At 37.7% G+C, this 22,888-nt stretch overlaps 1 protein-coding gene across 1 annotated transcript; it reads left to right on the forward strand.

Annotated features, from left to right (window-relative positions):
- Window positions 1-3,721: 3,721 nt before the first annotated feature.
- On the forward strand, window positions 3,722-4,354 carry LOC113729073 (uncharacterized). Its single transcript, XM_027253402.1, has one exon. It carries the CDS (start codon window positions 3,722-3,724, stop codon window positions 4,352-4,354), a length of 633 nt encoding a protein of 210 aa, XP_027109203.1.
- Window positions 4,355-22,888: the final 18,534 nt, after the last annotated feature.

The following is a 22,888-nucleotide window of genomic DNA, read 5'->3' on the forward strand; positions in this document are numbered from 1 at the left end:
CCCTCTCTTGTCTCGGCCAACCAGCAGAAAAATGGAGTGAAAATGAAGCCAACAAGATGATAAGAATGTTGGACTTGGCTTGGTCAAGGAGCCATAGGGGTGTGACACTTGTCACCACCAAAGCCAACAAAAATTTCTTTTCCTTTCCTTGCATTTTTAGCCCTAAATTTTGGTCAAAGCCAGCTGGAAATAAGGAGATATTTTGCTCAAATATTAATGAGCTTATATGGTAAGAAAGTGGTGGTCAAGCGGTGTGTTCAATCGGTAGTGCACGGTACACGTCGGTTCGCACCGTTTTTCCTTAAATCACACGTACTAGGGTTTTTACTTCCTATTCACTAACTTTTTATCATTTCTTTTAATCACATATTATTTCTCACCCAAAGTCACTCTTAAGCACCAAATTTGATTCTCGCTCCGTACCGGATAATTACACGACGGAAAAACGTGAAAACCCTAACTCGCTCAAACTTGAAAACGAAAAGTGAAAACCTTTACTTTCATGTTCATTTGCACTTATTGTGAGGTGATTGGGTGGTAGGGTTATTATAAAATCATAATTTCCAATTAAAAGGGCATTTTTGAGAAAACATGAGGGGTTTTACAATTCCAGTGATTAAAATTAGGGTTTCGGTTGAAATATGAGAAATTTGAGAAAATGGTCAGTCACAAATGAAACTAGGGTTTTGATTAGACTTTATTTCTAGAATTTAGGGTTTCTAGTCTGTAAAACAAAAGAATAAAATAAAGAAATCGTAATATTCTCTTTGAGGCTAAACAACAATAGTATCCTGAAAGTTGGGGTATCACAGATTGCGCCAAAAGTAGGAGGTAGTACTCAACGGCCAGAGAAATCCGCATCTAAGCAGACTAGTGTTGGAGGAAGTTGACCTAAAGTATGACAAAAGAATAAAATAAAGAAATCCGCCAGCTAGGGTTTGTGCACTGGATCATCAACAAGTTCCCGATTCCACTGAGGTGGTCGAAGGTACAATCCCTATTTTCCACCGTTTAACTAAGGTTTTAATTGATCCGAATGCGACAAATTCCTTTGTAAACCCCAATTTTATGAGTGGAATAGATGTAAAACCCATTAAGTTACCTTATCATTTGGAGGTTAGAACACCTACTGGGGATCAAAGTTTAATCGCTAATTTGGTGTATAGAGATTGTGAGATATGGGTTGGAAAGCAAAAATTGTTGGCCGATTTAATGGGCTTAGCGATTAAAGGGTGTGATGTTATCTTAGAAATAGACTGGCTAGCTCGCTACAATGCACAGTTGAATTGTAAGACAAAGATGATAGAATTGTGCATTCCGGGAGAGGCAACTCTAAAATTGGATGTGAGGGGTTAGATTAGCCTCATCTGCTCTTATTTCAGGAATTCGATCTAGAAAAATGTTGAGTAAGGGAGATCAAGAATATTTGACCTTTCTTATAAATATCCCTAGTGATAAAGTGAGATTGGAAGATATGCCTGTAGTAAAGGAGTATCCGGATGTTTTTTCAGAAGAATTAGAGTCTTTGCCTTCAGAAAGGGAAATAGTTTTTAAGATTAATGTTACTCCGGGAGTAGCACCTATCTCCAAGATGCCATATAGAATGGCTCCAGCTGAATTGAAAGAATTGAAATTGCAATTACAGAATTTGCTAGAGCGAGGTTTTATAAAAGAGAGTGATTCACCGTGGGGAGCCCCGGTCTTATTTGTTAAAAAGAAGGATGGGAGTTTAAGGCTGTATATAGACTACCGAGGCTTGAACGATGTTACTATTAAAAATAAATACCCTTTGCCCCACATAGATGAGTTATTTGACCAATTGCAAGAGGCGGTAGTATTCTCGAAGTTGGACCTCAGGCAGGAATACTATCAGTTGAGAATTTTGGAAAAAGATATACCCAAAACTGCCTTTAACTCGAGATACGGACATTACGAGTTCGCAGTAATGCTGTTTGGATTAAATAATGCACCTGCGGCTTTTATGGATTTGATGCATAGGATCTTTAAACCGTACCTAGATCAGTTTGTGGTAATGTTCATTAATGATATACTGGTGTACTCTAAACCTCTGGAGGACCATGAGAAACATTTGAGAATTATTTTACAAACTTTGAGGGAACATCAGTTGTATGCTAAGTTTAGCAAATGTGAATTCTGGTTGAAAGAAGTAACTTTCTTAGGTCATATAATTTTTAAGGACGAAATTAAGGTGGATCCAGCCAAAGTTGAAGCAGTTGCGAAGTGGAAGCAACCAAAAATCCCTACTGAAGTTCGGAGTTTTATAGAGTTAGCAGGGTATTATCGAAGGTTTATCAAGAATTTTTCTAAAATTACTGGTCCGTGACTGAGTTGACTAAGAAAAGTGAAAAATTTATATGGAGCCCGAAGTGTGAAGAAAGTTTTCAAGAGTTAAAGAGACGATTGACGAGAGCACCTGTATTAGCTTTGCCTATTGGAAAGGATAGCTTTGTAGTATATACAGATACTTCCAAAGAAAGCTTGGGATGTGTGTTGATGCAAAATGGTAAAGTGATAGCGTATGCTTCTAGGAAGTTAAAACCTCACGAAAGAAACTACCCAACTCACGATTTGGAGTTAGCGGCTGTAGTGTTTGCATTAAAGAAGTGGAGGCATTACCTGTATGGAGTGACATTTCATATTTTCACGGACCACAAGAGTTTTAAGTATTTATTTTCTCAAAATGAGTTGAATTTGAGACAACGTAGATGGATGAAATTTTTGGAGGATTGTGATTGCACGATAAAGTATCATCTAGGGAAAGTTAATGTAGTGGCTAATGCTTTAAGTCGTCAAGTGCAAGTGGGGGGATTGATGATTAAAGAATTGCACTTGTTGGAATCCTCGTCTCGAACCGAGAAAAGTGATCTTTGAAAATATTATCGTGAAATCTACTTTGTTGGAACATATCAAGAAAGCTCAGGAAAAGGACATTGAAGTGCAAAAGTGGTTAGAAAAAGTTAATAAAGGAGAAAAGTCAGACTTTAATCTGAGAATGAATGGTGTACTAAGGTTTCGGAATCGTATAGTAGTGCCAAAAGACGAAGGGCTTAAGAAGGAAATCTTAAAAGAAGTGCACCGTTCGAAGTACACGGTACATTCTAGAGGGAACAAAATGTACCAAAACTTGAAGACCTTGTACTGGTGGGAGAACATGAAAAAGAAAATTGCTCGATTTGTCCAGACTTGTTTAATCTGCCAGCAAGTTAAAGCCGAGCATTAGAAACCATCTGGTTTATTACAACTTTTAGAAATACCCGAGTGGAAGTGGAAAAATATCACCATGGATTTTGTATCTGGATTACCTAGGACACAAAGAGATCACGACGCCATTTGAATAATAATGGATAGATTGACCAAATCAGCTCATTTTCTGCCTATTAGTATGAAGTACTCATTAGAGAAGTTAGCGAAGCTGTTTTTGGATGAAATTATAAGGTTACATGGAATTCTAGTAAGTATTGTGTCCGATTGAGACCCTAAATTTGTTTCACAGTTTTGGCAGAAGATGCAAGAAGTGTTGGGGACCAAGTTGAATTTTAGCACTACTTACCACCCACAAACTGATGGACAGTCTGAGAGGACGATTCAGACTCTCGAGAACATGTTAAGAACCTGTATTTTGGATTTTGAAGAGAGTTGGAGTAAGTATTTGACATTGGTGGAATTTGCTTATAATAATAGTTTCCATTCATCAATTCAAATGGCTCCATATGAAGCGCTTTATGGCCGGAAGTGTAGATCTCCAATTTGTTGGGATGAAGTATGTGAACAAAAGATTTTAGACCCCACTGCAGTGCCTTGGATTGAGGAGGCACGAGAAAAAGTGAAGTTGATTCGTCAGAGGATCCAAACCGCACAGAGTCGTCAGAAGAGCTATAAAGACAATCGAAGGAAGGATTTAGAATTTGCGGTTGGAGACCAAGATTTTCTTAAGATTACTCCTCTGAAAGCGAGTTTAATTACAGGTAAAGGAAAGAAGTTGCAACCTAAATTTGTAGGGCCATATAAGATTCTTCAACGTGTAGGAAATGTGGCCTATAGGTTGGAATTGCCACCAAGTTTATCTCGGATTCACAATATTTTTCATGTATTGATGCTCAAGAAATATCATCCAGATCCGTCTCATGTTCTACAACCGGAGAATATTGGGATTGACGAAGCACTGACCTATGAGGAGAAATCGATAAAGCTTCTAGATCATAAGATGAAAGGACTGAGGAATAAGCGAATCCCGTTGGTGAAAATTCTTTGGAGAAACCATGGATTAGAGGAAGCAACTTGGGAAGTAGAAGAAGAAATTCGAGAAAAATATCCAGATCTATTTCCAAATTAAGGTATGAATTTCGTGGACGAAATTCTCTTAAGGGGGAGAGTATGTGAGGACTCATGATTTATTCTTAAAATAATCATTTTTATAATTATTTGCCCTACTATTAGTTAAATATATTATCGCTATATGAATCGTTTTTAAATTTCGCCTTATCGCGCGCGAATCGGAAGTTCGCGTATTTCACGTCGAATCGACTAAGTGGAGATTTAAGAAACTTATATTAGACTACTAAGAGTGAATAATTATAGTGTTAAAGGAATTACATTTGAGAATTAGTGCACTAGTGAAACAAACAAGAGAGAAAAGTGGTAGCACGAGACACTATTCGCGCACTATTCGTAGTTGACTTTTACATAACTTTTGACCACAAATTCCTCGAGCTTCCAAGAGAAGCTTCACTTCACTTGCTCAATTCTTGCTTCCATTTCACTTCCAAATTTGCACCCAACTTCAAAACTACTTGGAGATTAACTTTAGCTTGGAGGAAGACAACATCTAGTGGAAATTCTTAGAGGTTTTTGTGGTGAAAATTTCTGGTTTCATCAAGGGTTAAGAGGTAATCCTTCACCTCCCTCAAATCTTTCTAAATTCTTCAAGTATGAAGCTTAGATGGCATGGGTTTGAAACCCTAAGCATGAAATAGGCTAGTGGACTTGAGGTGTTTCGTTTCTTGCTTTAATCTTTAAGTTAGTGGCCTTGAGGTGGATTATAGGTAGCTGAGTTGAGGTGTAATTAGTTGATTGTGGTTGTTTATGTGTTATTTGAGATGAATGCGATTAGAAAGTGAAGGAAAAGTCAAAGGAAAATAGAAGTACAAGCTGGCCGAATCTGTCCTGCTTTTATCTTGCTTGTATTTCAAATTTTTGATAGTTGTTTGGCTGAGAAACTGAGCAATATATGTTGTATATTATGTGTACAAAGTGCCTTGCGAAATCGTTTCAATTGGTTGCTCAAAACTAGAGTTTTCGAAAAAGAAAGAAATCTGGAAATGGTAATCTGGGCAGCGAACAGTACCTCTTTGTTTGAACATATCTCTTTGTACAAAAATTGAAATTGAGTGCCGTTAGCGGAATTCAAAACTAGACATTCATAGATTTCTAACGGTATAAACTTCACTTGCTAGTTCGAACTGAGTGAACCGTAGTAATTCAACAAAGTTGACTGTCCTGTTCTGATTGTCTGTCCGAGAGGAATGGAGAAGCTGCGTCTTGTCTTGTGGCTCTATTTTCTCTCACTTGTGAACTGATTTTGAAAATGATTCTTTCTGATGAAATGTGACAATTTGAACATATTTTCCAATGCCACCAACCATTCCGAATTTGAACTTGTATTGAGTGAGATGCGTTCTGATTTCGAAAGTGCAATAAAGCTGGAAAACTGGAAAGTTTTTCCCTTCTTGCTGGCCGAATGGTCAGGTTTGTTGTGGGATGCTTTGCTTTGAAAATTTGGATGTAAATTGACCAGAAATTGCTTATTAAATGTTTATAGGACCTTGGTTTCAAAAATGGGTTGAATTGGGACTGATTTCATTGTGCAAAAATGTTTGAAAAGGAAAGAAAAGCAAGAAGGCAGATATGCTTTGAAACATTTTTCGAACTTTGGTAGTTTTGTTAACTGCCTTCCCACGTAATTTTTTGCCTAAAATTTGATAGGGAGATATTTCACAAATGGAAGTTTAAGTGTACCAAATTTTGTGAAAATTCAATACCATTTCCCAAATAATGCCCCAAAGTTGGCTCTTCAAATCTGAAAAATTTCTATACAGTGTACAAATTCAGCTGACTTTAGACTATTATATCTCGATGTTCAAAACTACAAATTTAGTTATTTGAAACCTTGTTTGAAATTTTTATTGTGTTACAAATTTCAGTACATGATTCACTTTCTGTAAATTACGCCGAATTTCCAAAGATGACTGCAAAACTAAGACTGGTTCCAACCTGTCTTTAGAAACTGGAATTTTGAGCTGAAAAATGAGTGCTTTCCGTTTAGAATCTTGGAAAAGTGTCTTCTAGGAAATTTTAGTACTCTGAACCAAGATTCCAACGGTATAAATTTTTCCATTTTTGGACCTACTGAGTGCAAGTTCTGATTTTTCTAAATTTGACGCGTAAAACTGAAAATTTTCAAACTTGTTAGGAAATGAGTTTTTGGAAACTTTTCCCTATCCTTTGGTATTGATTGATCCTTTTAAACTCGATTTCATGGAAGAAATCAGTTTCTCTTGTGTTATTAAATGCTCACTTTCAAATCTTGATTTTTGATCGATTAAGGTTCTCTCTTGAGACATTGACTTAGTCTAAATAAGTGTACCTTCTGTCTTGGTTAATTGTTCAGGCGCTCAAGGAGATCTTCAAGAGAATCTCGAAGCAGACGCCTAAAGGCTTAATTCCTTGCTCACTCACTTTTGTTTTGACTTGGTGAGTGTCAAGTGTCAAGTGTATGAAGTGTTGTTACGTGCTTAATTGTTCTCATTAATTGAATATTTTGGAAAGTGTCGAGTCGAGTGTGTATTTTATCGCACTCGTTCTCGTTTAAGTAAAGTGTATTTGAATTGCATGAAGTGAATTGTAAAGTGAATAAAATGAAGTGTTGCAATAGTGAACTATTATATGTTTGAATCAACATCGTTTGGAGTGAATCTCCTCGACTTATAGTGATAATAGTGGGGGACGCCCAAACTCATAGGCCGACCTTGCAACTCAAGTCGGCATGGGCATGGTCGTGAAGTTTGGTGAGCCATGAGAAAAAAAAAGTGTATAAGCTTGATCTAATTGAGAGATCTCGCTTGGCATACTGGAGTAGTATCGCCTTATATAAAAGAAGTGCGGGCCCGGAGCAGGGGGTGTAACGATGATCGGGAGTGCGATGTAAGTGGGGTTCTACGGACTTATAACCTACCCGGTTGACGGAGTCTCAACTCGTGGAGGTACTGAATCGAGCATTGGCAGAACAAGTGGAATATAGCTCCTGAGAGCTCCAGTATCCTTATCAAGTATGTTTTGTGAGAACCCGTAATTTTTTTATTTTCTAGGTTTTATTCTTTTTAATTGCGTGCTTTTCTGCATTTTCTTTATTAGAAAAAATTTCTAGATAATTTTTATGAGTAAATATAGTTTTTAAATGATTTTTCTAGTATCGGTTAGTTTTTGAGAAATTAAGAGCGTATACCGGATGTGGGACCCACTAGTGCGGTAAGTTCGGTAAAATTCGGTCAGTTAGGTTAAGTTTTGGATACTGGGTTTATTTTAGCAGGTGTTAAGAGATAATTAGAGGTTACCCAATGGATGAGAGTTGGAGAGACAAAAGGATAGCCATGCATTAATGAGAGTGACAAGTGTCACCTTGTGAGTTGACCTTGCTTTTGACCACTATTCACCACTTTATCAATTAAACAAAAATTGACCCAAAATTACCCTCCATTTCAAGCTTCTTGGCCAGCCATCTTCAAGAGAAAAGAAAGGAAAAAGCTCTCAAATTTCTAGCTCCAATCTTGCTCAATCTAGCAAATCAACCGTTTAAATTTCCAAATTCTCCATAAAAACCTTTAGTTGAGTAGTAGTGAGGTTAGTTGTGAAGTGATTTGGAAGCAAGAGGTGTTAAGTTGGTTCTTTTCTTGAGTTTACAAGGTAAGTGACTAAGACACCTTTGCGTTGATCTTAATGATGTTCAATTGGTAGCTTGTGTGAGTTAAAGAGCTAGTTTTAAGTGATATTTCATGACTTTTGGTTGAGATTGGTGAATTTTTCTATTTATTCATGATTTTTTCTGTTTTATATTTTTTATATTGGTTGGCCATGGATGATGGTTGGAAATGGTCAAGAATGAAGTTATAGTGCGTAAATTGTAGCGAATTGCGGAAAATTTCAACTTTGTGCGGAAAATTCCAGATTAGGGTTTCAATTTTTCCCTGTTCTACCCGGTACTGTTAGACCTAGTTAGAGGCCGAATTAGCCTTAGGGTAAAACATGAAAGTTGTAGAAAATAATTTTTTATAGTTTCCTACAAAATTTCAGCCCAATCGGAGTAACGTAGCCTATGAAAAGACTGAAATACCCTTGCTGCCCTGTTTCTGTCTGAAACTGATAATCAACTTCTGTAATTGGTTAGTTTGACCGGGAATACTACTGAATTGATTGTCGATGTCTTCTGAAGAATTATATCCTTGTATCTTAGCTTTCAAATGGCCTTGGAATTACCTGAATTGGAGTTGTGTGTGCTGAGATATGCTTGAATGAATCGGGACTGCTAGTTGAATTTCACAGTGAGCTTCGAACTGGAAAATCTGGGGTTGTTTTGGTAAATTAGACCTAGTTAGGGTGAGAACTAGACTAAGTAGTCTTCATCAAAGTTATATCCCTCTGTCTTAGCTTCGAAACGGTATAACTTTCACTTTAATCCAATAAGCGTAGTTTCGGTTAGGTCCGATACGCTAAGTAGCGGTAAATCTTCTTTTTTGGTTTCCTAACTTAAAGCTCATTTCCGGTCATTTTCCTAGGTAAATCTTGTACTTGAATGACTTTGACCCTATTGAATGGCTGTTGTGATGAATTTATATTACGTATGACTTTGGGATTGATTGAGGAAAATAATGAAGCCATAAGTAGGTGGGAAAATAGGTAAATACAAAGGGCATGCTGCCCAAAATTTTAGGGCTACGCGATTCCTTCAATTGAGTTGATCTTAGTACAAATGAAGGGTTTTCGGGGTTGTTTGTAACCCTAGGACCAACTGTTATCTTTTTGCTCAAAAGTCATATTTTATTCTTTTGTACTAGTACTTAACCTGGAAAGACGTATGACATGTAGTCGAACCTCACTTGTGCATTCCATTTACTCGATTTTGGATGTAAAACCTTCAATTGGTTTACTTTGATGATTTTAGGATTTCTTGGCGATTAAAGCCAGTTTGAAGTGAAAATTTTTGAAGTATCTGTACTTGAACCGATGAGTGTACCACTCCCCTCATTTGCTGTTTAACTTGGTTTCTGCCCCTGCAATCTGCGATTTAAATGACTGAACTATCTGTTTATTCTGTTTGAGACGAGAGTGTACTTTATCACACTCGTTCTCTTGTCTGTCCATATGCCTATTTACTGTGTATAATCTGTTAACTGTATCTGAGTCTGTTCGGACGTCGTTTGGAGGCTGGTATCCAACGACCTTTCTGTGACCTCTGAGCTCAACACCTGTGGCTAGTTACTCAAGTCGGACCGGCAAGGGCCTGGTCGATTAGATAACGAACCACGGTAGTCTGTTTTGGGAATCTTTGGGTATTGAGACTCTTGATTCCGGTATACTCGAGTATTACCATTACTGTTCCTGAGTGGAGTTCGGGCCCGGTAGGGGTATGTTTGGTGGACGGAAATTGGTGTAAAGTGGGGTCTACGGATATGTTGGTTCTATTTATGTTGACGGAGAGTCAACGGGTTCGGATTAAGTACTGCAAATGGAAATCTGGCTCCTGAGAGCCACTTGTATCCTTTCCCTTTGAATCACTGTGTCTAAATGCTTTCCTTTATATCTGGTATATGTATCTGATTGATTAAATGTGAAAGGTCATGATTTTACCCCTATATGTTTGGTACCTCATTGAGCGTAAGCTCACCCCTTTCTGTTGCCTTTGTTTTCCTTACAGGGGACAAACTTGGAAATCACAGTTTTGGAAGAAAATGGTCAAGCTAGTATATATGTCATGTTGTTAAACTCTTTTAAAAATGAAGCCCTAATTGTATTTTGTGTAATATGAGTACCTTGGATCGCACTGTATGTTAATTTGTTCAAGACTTCAATGCAAATATATGTATAAGTGTTTAACCTTGTCTATTAAATGTAATCCGTTGAGACTATGATTCTATGGTTTGGTAGGCATGTTCCCACCTTAGTAGTTTCCAATTGTTCATTTTCTTTAGGTCCTATCGCGCGTACTATGTTGGGTTTGTGTGAATTGACTCCGTAGTCCTGGCGTGAGTTGGGCAGGCGGTCCGCCGAACCCTTTGGTTCGCCTTAGGGTGAGGTGGGGCTGTCACATGTTTTATTGTTAATTGTGAATTACTTGAATGTTATAACTTTAATTATAGTTTAAGTGCTATTGTTATTTGAACTACGTGTTTTGCATGTTTTCTTGGCCTCACTGAACATTAGCTCATTCCATTATATTTATTTTCCTTAACAGGAGCCGAAATGGAAGGAGTTATGGAGAAGCTGACTTGATGCACTTTTGATAAGGGTTTTGAATGTATTGATTAGATGACTTTTGGAAGTTGTACATTTTGACAAAGTTGATGTATTTTGAAACTTGTGATGTAAGATTGAACGCTTGTGTATGGAAGTGACTTTTTTTTAGTTCGACTTTTAGTATCGGTTATTTACTTTTAAGTTTGAACTAGAATGGTATCGAGTCCTGACGAGAGTTAGACAGGCGTCTCGCCGATACCCTTGGGACGTCACATGTACTTTCGTGATTCTTGACTACTTGACTTGTTGGTACCTCATTGAGCGAAAGCTCACCCCCGTTATCTTTGTTTTCCTTACAGGGGACAATATTTTGGGAACCATGATTTTGAAGATAAGAGTAAAGCTAGTTATAGCTATTCTTTTGATTAAGCTCCTCTGTAATAGTAAACCCTAATTGTATTTTGATAAAGTATGGATATTATGGCGTGTACTTCAAGTTAACTTGTTAAAAACTCCAGTGTATATCTATAAGTGGTTAATTATGTATTTTAAGTGTATTTGCCTGAGATTGTACATATCTATGGCCTTCGTGAACTTTTCTTATATTCGTTGGAGCATTTAATCGAAGTCCTATTGCATCGTATGGTTTGGTAAGCGTGTTTTCGGCTTAATAATCCTGGCGAGAGTTGGCAGGCCGTTCGCTAACCCTTAGGGTACGCTCTAGGGGAATGTGGGGTTGTCACAAGTTGGGTATGTTATCCCACCATTTATATGAAGTGCTTGGGATCCCAAACCCCATCAACTAGTTAGTCGAATCGAGCCAACAAGAATTTAGTCGAGGAGATTGATGAACCATGGGTAGTGTTTATTATTTATTCCATTGGATTCGGTATACTCGAGTGTTACCCCTACTATTATATTAGAGTTCTGGCCCAGTACGGGGATGATCGGCGGACGGAGACTGGAGTTAAATGGTGATCTACGGACACTGCTTATTACTGTATTTCCAAGGTTGACGAGTGTCAACGGATTCGAGATAAATTGCCAGTGAATTGGTTCGTGTGAGCAAAATTGTATCCTTTTACTTGAAAGTGTTACTTATTATTTTCTTGTCTTGTTAATGACGTGCCTTGTTGGCATTTGCTTTCTTCATGTTGAGGATCTCTTGCCACTTTGCTTGCATATTTTCTTGGAGCCTCATTGGGCGATAGTTCATTCCATTTGTTTGTTTTCCTTACAGAAGGGCAAGAACATGGACGTGTGTGTTAGAGAAGGCTGGAGTTTTGTTTAGATCCTTTGTTAATTGCTCTAGTGTACTTCTTGGCTTTGTCGTTTTCGACTTGAACTTGAATCTTTTGTTACCTTCTGAGTTTGTATGGATATTCGATGTCAATGAATGTGTGTATATATATATATTTAAGTTGGATATTGCTACTGCTCTTGTTATTGAGGTTGTTATTATTGCTGAGTCTTGACGAGAGTTATGCAGGCGACCCGCCAAACCCTGAAGTACGCCCTAGGGGAAGGTGGGGTCGTTACACAAATAACTAGAACGATTTGGGTGGATTTCAAATCATTCATCAAATTCTTCAATCCAAACGAAGTAATTAAATATGTTGGGATGAATATATAAGGGATAAGACCAACATTTAACATCAATAGGGGAGAAGCCTGTGCAATGCGTAGGAGTGAGTAACTGTGTTATAATTTGTTAAGTATCATGAGATTGAGAAAGTCCAAAAATACTATCAATATTGGTAAGAAAATGAGACAGTATAGTGATTTTTAAATGCACAAATAGAATCAAATACACTAATTTATTTAAGTGGAGAAATGTAAATGTAACCAAATAGTCATTTAATCACATAATCATAAGTCAGTAGGAATTTTTAAAAATTTTACTGTGAAAACATTTATAAAAAAAATTGAAGCACTTTCATCCTTGTAATTGTAATGATTAGAAAGAAAATCAAACAACTAATTGTAAATCCTTTATTCTAAGATTGAACTATTTCATATTGTAAATTGTTTCTCCTGAAATAATCAACAAACAGGAGCCCCTAGCCATAAACTATCATATGCTTAGATATTTAGGAATGTTGGTGTGCTTTTATTAATTAGTACCTATTTATATTTCCCCTACCATAACTACTGCAATTTTACTGACACATCGGCCTGCAGATAAGTTCAAAAGGACAATATAAGGCTAATTAGCAAGTCTGAATTGCAAAAAACAGATGCAAAACACAATTGCAGAAAACACAATTGTAATTCTAGTATAGCAACGCATGAACACCAATAATGTATTCATTAATTGGAACAATTCTTTTAGGAAGTACCTTGATCAGAAAGCTGCTGCTTGAGAAATTCCTTGCCTCACAGTTGTACCTTAGTTGCTGGCAAACATGAAAATTCAAGAATATAGTTACAAATATAATTACCACTTTTAGACTGCACAATATTGTCACTGTTTCATTCAGAAATTCGATATATACACAGATAGTATCTACCCGAAAAACACAATGCAAGAAACCTTACCTCTTCAAGGACTACCTTGGTAATATAGAGCTCAAGCAACTTATGCAACCATACTGTGTGTTAACGTCCTACATTATTGCAAGTTGCTAAAAATACTGCTCAACAAATGCTTCACAAAAGCAAAAATCTTTTAGTTTCCGTTCAAGCATGGTTTCCAATAGGTCCCTCATCTTCCATCCATTACTATTGTAGTAAAGAAGCCATAATTGCTCACTCTAATGATCCAACTCTTTACATCTGCTGAATTCATTTTGTGAAAAATTTAGAAGAGAAAAAACCAGCAGTTACACTTCCACTATAAAGGATTTAGTTAATGTTCTTCTCAATGCATTCATGTGCATGTAATTATGCTCCAATAATTCAATGTAACCCATGGATCTCTTTGCAAAAACTCAATGACTTGCATGACGATTTGTAGCAATTACAAATCAATGGTAACGGCTACTTAGAAGTGCGAAGCTAAAACACCAGCTGAATAGCTACACATCGACAATGTAAGCATCAACCCACTAAGGGTAGAGTGGGTAATGCACACACCAATGCACATACAATGCTTGTACTATACCGTTAATGACTTGTACACTCGTGCTGTATTGCCTAACTTGTCCCTCGAAAAGGTTAGATGAAAATTATCCAACAGTCAAACAACAACTCCTTTATATATATATATATATATATATATAGGAACTGTAGCAAATTTATGTTGCATTGAGTACACATCCTAGACATCCTAGAAGTAAAGTGGCACGGACTTTTTATTTCAGGAGAAATATATTGTGATTACATACTTGACTTCCAATAATTGCATTCGTTGCTTGATTAGCACTTACAATGTATTGAAGAATGTAAATTAATGATAGTTTACAACAAAAATAAGATCTTTTCTTGTAGATATAATGAGGTAAGTACGCACTTCGCACATCTCCCTCTTTACTCGAAATTACCTCTTTCTTTCTTCTTTCTTTTGATTCAAGTGTTTGTTTAATGCCCAGCCAGTGAGGATGTGATACCCCAACTTTTAGGATCATCTTTTGTTTAGTCTTAAAGAGGATATTACGGTTTCTTTAGTTTATTTTTAATTTAAAAACATTATTTTGTTTTAAAGAAGAGACTAAAGTTATTTCTTTGGGTTTGATTTAAAACCTTGTTTTATTTTAAAAGACTACAAACCCTAAACGTCTAATCAAAAACCCTAGTTCCACTTGTGACTGACCGTTTTCTCAAATTTCTCATATTTCAATCGAAACCCTAAATTCAATTTATGGAATTGTAAAATCCCCCACGTTTTCTTAAAAATGACCTTTTAATTGGAAATTATGATTTTATAATAGACCTACCACCCAATCACCCCACAATAAGTGCAAATGAACATGAAAGTAAAGGTTTTCACTTTTCATTTTCAAGTTGGAGCAAGTTAGGGTTTTCACGTTTTTCCGTAGGGTGACTTTTCGGTACGGAGTGAGGATCAAATTTGGTAGGTACGAGTGACTTTTGGATGAGAAAATATTATATGATTTGAAGTGATAATAATAAGTTAGTGATTAGAAGGTAAAACCCTAGTATACGCGATTTAAGGAAAAACGGCTCGAACCGACGGGTATCTATCACTACCGATTGAACCCACCACTTGACCACCACATACCCTTGATATTTTTGCAAAATATCTTCCCCATCCTCAGCCTTATAACCAAAACATGTGGCCCAAAATGCAAGGAAAAGAAAGAGAAACTTGGATGGCTTTGGTGGTGACAAGTGTCACCCATCTATGGTTTCTTGCCAAACCTTTTGTCATGCCTTCTTATCACCATATTTATCTCTAAAAACAACTCCAAAAGCTCTTCATTTCTACACCATAACAGCCGAGAGTGAGAGAGAGGAGAGCAAGAGAGAACAACCTCACTTCATCTTGAGTTTGAAGCATTTGAGTGGGAAAAGAAAAAAAAAACAGGATTTTAAACCGGTTAAATCCTTCTTTGAGTACTTGGATAGCTTGGTGGGGGAAAAGATCACAAGAAGAGGTGGTGGATAATTCTTGGAAGCATCTTTGAGAGGTATATGGGCTGACCTTCACATTTACTTCCCTTAGTTTAGTCTAAGTTGAGTAATACCTTGTAAACTTGCTTGTGATGTTTAGTTCATGTGATTTTGGGTGATTGTAGTGATGACAATGAGTTAGGGTTTGAATGATTTTCTACCTATACTTGCTGTATGGATAGTATATGTTGTATCTGAGCTTATATAAGAGGTTGTGGTGGTGATTGAAGCAAGAAATGAAGAAAGTTTCCTTTGAAACCGTAAAATTTCAGATTTATGGAAATCTTAGCTTCAATTCTGTCCGGTTTTATTTCATCGTGTTAGAGGCTGAAATAGGCTTAGCACAAAACATAAAAGTTGTAGAGAATGACATTTTATGGACGCCTAAAACATTTCAGCTCAATCGGAGCAACGTAGCCGGTGGAAAGACCAAAATAGCCTCACTGCCCTAGGATGCATCCAGTGATCCGTTTTGGACAGTTCATCCAATTGACCGTGTCTATTCACTATTATCCATACTGATTTAGCCATTTTTCAAAACATTAAAGTTTTAGTACTTTGTCTTAGATTTTCAACGCCTCCAAGAACATCTTAAACGGACTTTGGTAGCTTGAGATATGGCCATTTGAAGGCAGTACGGTTAATTTGCCGATTAGTTGGAATTTGGTTCTGTGAATTGGGAATTTGATTGGGTTACACTGGAAATTAGACTAAGTGGTCTTCACCAAAATTGTAGCTCTCTGCCTTAGATTCGAAACGGTATAAGTTGTATCTCAATCTGATATGCGTAGCCTCGGTTGTGTCCGTTACGTAAAAACACGTCAAATCTGTCTTTTGCTAAACTTCATTTCCGCACATGTCGTTAGCTTGATTTTGTACCTGTAAGACCTTGAGCCTATTGAACGGCTATTGAAATGAGATTATTTTGTATGTAACTTTGGGTTTGTTTGAGGAAAAGATTGAAGCCATAAATGGCTGGAAAATGGGTAAACACAAGGGGCATGCCGCCAAATTTTCACGAGAAAGATAAACTAGCCTTTGGAGTTCTAGTTCTGTATTTTGCAAATTTAACTTGGATGCACTGATAAATGGGTCGAGGTATCTTCATGGAAGTTGTAACTTTTTTTCTGAGGTTCGAGACACCATGTAGTACATTTTGATCCGATAACCACAGCTCCAGTTATGGGCAAATCGTGTAACCCGTTTTGTACCATTTTCATTTTCACGAACGCGCACGTGCATTTCTCAACCGTTTTTGCCGTTTTGGACCGTTTAGGTCTACTTTTGGTATTTTATTACCATTCCGGCCGTTTCGGCCAATTTCGACATTCTTTTGGCCTTAACGTCATTTTGACCGTTTTGATTATTTTTTATCGTTTTCGACCGTATTCAATCGTTTAAGTTATAAACTGCTATTGTGTGGTCGTTTCACTTATGTGTGTATATAATCTGTCAATACAGATTGTGAGGCTTTTGACGGTGACGGTCAAGCTCAGTGAATTGTATCATTTTTCGTGCCAAGCTTTATCAAGTGAGTAATTGGGTTGTTATTGATGTGAAATTGTTAAAGTGCTTTGTATATGTTAAATGGGTATTTAGGCGAGGGTGTACTTTATCTCACTCGACCTAAACCCATCCTTTGTTTTGATATCATATTTGAGAATACATGTCTTATGTTGAGTAACACCCTTTTTGCTGTGTGCTGATGGGGGTGATTACATGACTTGAGTATCACCCTTTTGCTGTGTGCTGATGGGGGTGATTACATGACTTGAATTGAATCCCATTTGCTTTGTTGAGAGATACCATCTATTGAGAGATTGGATATCTCAGGGCTTGGTTCCAGCCCGGTTCCAAGGGTTAGACGAACTATTCGAGCCAGGTGGGGCTTGGTCAAAGATAGTTCCATGCTAAACTTGGGATTTAGTTCCTTGTTAAAGGTTTGACGAAAGCTAAGTTATTTTGTTTCGCTCGAGCTGCTGTGTGCTGTTGACTGGCCAGCGGGGGTCGATAAGGTGGACGGAGAGTAGTGTAAGTGGAGTCTACGGACCAGGAGTACTTTGGTTGATGGAGTGTCAACAGGCGTTCAAGCTCGGGGAATTGAACTGGCTTTGGAGCCACCGGTATCCTACCATTGTGATGTTACTTTTCTATTGTTGATGTGAAATAACCTGATTACTTGTTATTTGGATGTGAGTTTACATTTATACCCCTGATTACTCACTAAGCATATAGCTTACCCCATTTCATTTGTTTTCCTTAGCAAGGGGCCGACGCGGGGATCTCTCGGGAAGGTGTTTAGTCTTTTGATTAAAGAATAGTTGAATTTGTACTTGTTATAAGTTGACTAGTAAGATGTATATAGTTGTCGTGGTGGTTGTAGTTATCAGCTTTTCTAGGGTTTACTTTCTGGTACCCGTGATATGTAATTCTTGGAGAATTGGATGTAATATTTGGGATTTATCTTGTATTTCATTTGAGGACTGTTGTGAGTGAGTGAGTCATGGCGCGAACTAGGCAGGCGACCCACCGAACCCTTTGGTACGCCTTAGGGGGAGGTGGGGCGGTCACAGGTGGTATTAGAGCCTGCTTCGCGTGGTCTCTGCGTGGAGTGAGCTTGGGCCAAGTGGTGAATAAGTATGAAGGACTAAGTGCTCGTTCAAGCATAAGATATGGATCATAAATGTTATAAGCCTCAAATCTTTCTCATGGTACCTGAGGACCATGGATAGGTACGTCAGGTAGGAATTTCGAATGTAGATAGTTTACTCTTGGGACTGGCCAGCTCGAGATGTGAATTATCTTATTTTGGATTCTCGTGCCTGAGTACTCCAGAGTTGAGGCGCTGCTAAGTACTTGAGACTTGTATTTTGGGAATATGAACAGGCTTTGTCTGGCTAGAGTGAGTACAAGAGATCAATGGGCACCTTGGGAAGTGGAGTAAGAAATCGGACGGGGGTGATTTTCACTGAGTGTGGGACGACAAGTCGCGTTTTCTTTCATTTTGCCCTTGCATTGTCCCTACATGTCATTTACTTGTGGTATGTTAATACCACCATGTATAGTACTTACTGCACTTGACTTTGTCTAACTTGAAATGTCTCTTGGTGTATGTATATGTCTCCATGTGTATTTGGTGTGTTATATCTTGTTGTTTTAGTCAATTTACTGTGTTACGTACTAAATCACCTTTTTTTTTAAAAAAAGAGAAAAAAATTTCGAGGACGAAATTCTTTGAAGGAGGTGAGATTGTGATACCCCAACTTTTAGGATCATCTTTTGTTTAGTCTTAAAGAGGATATTATGGTTTCTTTAGTTTATTTTTAATTTAAAAACATTATTTTGTTTTAAAGAAGAGACTAAAGTTATTTCTTTGGGTTTGATTTAAAACCTCATTTTATTTTAAAAGACTAGAAACCCTAAACGTCTAATCAAAACCCTAGTTCCACTTGTGACTGACCGTTTTCTCAAATTTCTCATATTTCAACCGAAACCCTAAATTCAATTTATGGAATTGTAAAATCCCTCACGTTTTCTTAAAAATGCCCTTTTAATTGGAAATTATGATTTTATAATAGCCCTACCACCCAATCACCCCACAATAAGTGCAAATGGATATGAAAGTAAAGGTTTTCACTTTTCGTTTTCAAGTTGGAGCAAGTTAGGGTTTTCACGTTTTTTCGTAGGGTGATTTTTCGGTACGGAGTGAGGATCAAATTTGGTAGGTACGAGTGACTTTTGGATGAGAAAATATTATATGATTTGAAGTGATAATAATAAGTTAGTGATTAGAAGGTAAAACCCAAGTATATGCGATTTAAGGAAAAACGGCTCGAACCGACGGGTATCTATCACTACCGATTGAACCCACCACTTGACCACCACTTCCCTACCACCACATACACTTGATATTTTTGCAAAATATCTTCCCCATCCTCAGCCTTATAACCAAAACATGTGGCCCAAAATGCAAGGAAAAGAAAGAGAAACTTGGATGGCTTTGGTGGTGACAAGTGTCACCCATCTATGGTTTCTTGCCAAACCTTTTGTCTTGCCTTCTTATCACCATATTTATCTCTAAAAACAACTCCAAAAGCTCTTCATTTCTACACCATAACAGCCGAGAGTGAGAGAGAGGAGAGCAAGAGAGAACAACCTCACTTCATCTTGAGTTTGAAGCATTTGAGTGGGAAAAGAAAAAAAAAACAGGATTTTAAACCGGTTAAATCCTTCTTTGAGTACTTGGATAGCTTGGTGGGGGAAAAGATCACAAGAAGAGGTGGAGGATAATTCTTGGAAGCATCTTTTAGAGGTATATGGGCTGACCTTCACATTTACTTCCCTTAGTTTAATCTAAGTTGAGTAATACCTTGTAAACTTGCTTGTGATGTTTAGTTCATGTGATTTTGGGTGATTGTAGTGATGACAATGAGTTAGGGTTTGAATGATTTTCTGCCTATACTTGCTGTATGGATAGTATATGTTGTATTTGAGCTTATATAAGAGGTTGTGGTGGTGATTGAAGCAAGAAATGAAGAAAGTTTCCTTTGAAACCGTAAAATTTCAGATTTCTGGAAATCTTAGCTTCAGTTCTGTCTGGTTTTATTTCATCATGTTATAGGCTGAACTAAGCTTAGTACAAAACATGAAAGTTGTAGAGAATGACATTTTATGGTTTTCTACAAAATTTCAGCTCAATCGGAGCAACGTAGCCGGTGAAAAGACCAAAATACCCTCACTGCCCTAGGATGCATCCAGTGATCCGTTTTGGACAGTTCATCCAATTGACCGTGTCTATTCGCTATGATCCGTGCTGATTTAGCCATTTTCCAAAACATGAAAGTTTTAGTACTTTGTCTTAGATTTTCAACGCCTCCAAGAACATCTTAAACGGACTTTGGTAGCTTGAGATATGGACATTTGAATGCAGTACGGTTAATTAGCCGATTAGTTGGAATTTGGTTCTGTGAATTGGGAATTTGACTGGGTTACACTGGAAATTAGACTAAGTGGTCTTCACCAAAATTGTAGCTCTCTGCCTTAGCTTCGAAACGGTATAAGTTGTATCTCAATCTGATATGCGTAGCCTCGGTTGTGTCCGTTACGCAAAAACACGTCAAATCTGTCTTTTGCTAAACTTCATTTCCGCACATGTCGTTAGCTTGATTTTGTACCTGTAAGACCTTGAGCCTATTGAACGGCTATTGAAATGAGATTATTTTGTATGTAACTTTGGGTTTGTTTGAGGAAAAGATTGAAGCCATAAATGGCTGGAAAATGGGTAAACACAAGGGGCATGCCGCCAAATTTTCACGAGAAAGATAAACTAGCCTTTGGAGTTCTAGTTCTGTATTTTGCAAATTTAACTTGGATGCACTGATAAATGGGTCGAGGTATCTTCATGGAAGTTGTAACTTTTTTTCTGAGGTTCGAGACACCATGTAGTACATTTTGATCCGATAACCACAGCTCCAGTTATGGGCAAATCGTGTAACCCGTTTTGTACCATTTTCATTTTCACGAACGCGCACGTGCATTTCTCAACCGTTTTTGCCGTTTTGGACCGTTTAGGTCTACTTTTGGTATTTTATTACCATTCCGGCCGTTTCGGCCAATTTCGACATTCTTTTGGCCTTAACGTCATTTTGACCGTTTTGATTATTTTTTATCGTTTTCGACCGTATTCAATCGTTTAAGTTATAAACTGCTATTGTGTGGTCGTTTCACTTATGTGTGTATATAATCTGTCAATACAGATTGTGAGGCTTTTGACGGTGACGGTCAAGCTCAGTGAATTGTATCATTTTTCGTGCCAAGCTTTATCAAGTGAGTAATTGGGTTGTTATTGATGTGAAATTGTTAAAGTGCTTTGTATATGTTAAATGGGTATTTAGGCGAGGGTGTACTTTATCTCACTCGACCTAAACCCATCCTTTGTTTTGATTTCATATTTGAGAATACATGTCTTATGTTGAGTAACACCCTTTTTGCTGTGTGCTGATGGGGGTGATTACATGACTTGAGTATCACCCTTTTGCTGTGTGCTGATGGGGGTGATTACATGACTTGAATTGAACCCCATTTGCTTTGTTGAGAGATACCATCTATTGAGAGATTGGATATCTCAGGGCTTGGTTCCAGCCCGGTTCCAAGGGTTAGACGAACTATTCGAGCCAGCTGGGGCTTGGTCGAAGATAGTACCATGCTAAACTTGGGATTTAGTTCCTTGTTAAAGGTTTGACGAAAGCTAAGTTATTTTGTTTCGCTCGAGCTGCTGTGTGCTGTTGACTGGCCAGCGGGGGTCGATAAGGTGGACGGAGAGTAGTGTAAGTGGAGTCTACGGACCATGAGTACTTTGGTTGATGGAGTGTCAACAGGCGTTCAAGCTCGGGGAATTGAACTGGCTTTGGAGCCACCGGTATCCTACCATTGTGATGTTACTTTTCTATTGTTGATGTGAAATAACCTGATTACTTGTTATTTGGATGTGAGTTTACATTTATACCCCTGATTACTCACTAAGCATATAGCTTACCCCATTTCATTTGTTTTCCTTAGCAAGGGGCCGACGCGGGGATCGCTCGGGAAGGTGTTTAGTCTTTTGATTAAAGAATAGTTGAATTTGTACTTGTTATAAGTTGACTAGTAAGATGTATATAGTTGTCGTGGTGGTTGTAGTTATCAGCTTTTCTAGGGTTTACTTTCTGGTACCCGTGATATGTAATTCTTGGAGAATTGGATGTAATATTTGGGATTTATCTTGTATTTCATTTGAGGACTGTTGTGAGTGAGTGAGTCATGGCGCGAGCTAGGCAGGCGACCCACCGAACCCTTTGGTACGCCTTAGGGGGAGGTGGGGCGGTCACAGGTGGTATTAGAGCCTGCTTCGCGTGGTCTCTGCGTGGAGTGAGCTTGGGCCAAGTGGTGAATAAGTATGAAGGACTAAGTGCTCGTTCAAGCATAAGATATGGATCATAAATGTTATAAGCCTCAAATCTTTCTCATGGTACCTGAGGACCATGGATAGGTACGTCAGGTAGGAATTTCGAATGTAGATAGTTTACTCTTGGGACTGGCCAGCTCGAGATGTGAATTATCTTATTTTGGATTCTCGTGCCTGAGTACTCCAGAGTTGAGGCGCTGCTAAGTACTTGAGACTTGTATTTTGGGAATATGAACAGGCTTTGTCTGGCTAGAGTGAGTACAAGAGATCAATGGGCACCTTGGGAAGTGGAGTAAGAAATCGGACGGGGGTGATTTTCACTGAGTGTGGGACGACAAGTCGCGTTTTCTTTCATTTTGCCCTTGCATTGTCCCTACATGTCATTTACTTGTGGTATGTTAATACCACCATGTATAGTACTTACTGCACTTGACTTTGTCTAACTTGAAATGTCTCTTGGTGTATATGTCTCCATGTGTATTTGGTGTGTTATATCTTGTTGTTTTAGTCAATTTACTGTGTTACGTACTAAATCACCTTTTTTTTTAAAAAAAGAGAAAAAAATTTCGAGGACGAAATTCTTTGAAGGAGGTGAGATTGTGATACCCCAACTTTTAGGATCATCTTTTGTTTAGTCTTAAAGAGGATATTATGGTTTCTTTAGTTTATTTTTAATTTAAAAACATTATTTTGTTTTAAAGAAGAGACTAAAGTTATTTCTTTGGGTTTGATTTAAAACCTCATTTTATTTTAAAAGACTAGAAACCCTAAACGTCTAATCAAAACCCTAGTTCCACTTGTGACTGACCGTTTTCTCAAATTTCTCATATTTCAACCGAAACCCTA

This window comes from Coffea arabica, chromosome 6e (assembly GCF_036785885.1).
Source record: "Coffea arabica cultivar ET-39 chromosome 6e, Coffea Arabica ET-39 HiFi, whole genome shotgun sequence".
Taxonomy (NCBI): Eukaryota; Viridiplantae; Streptophyta; class Magnoliopsida; order Gentianales; family Rubiaceae; genus Coffea; species Coffea arabica.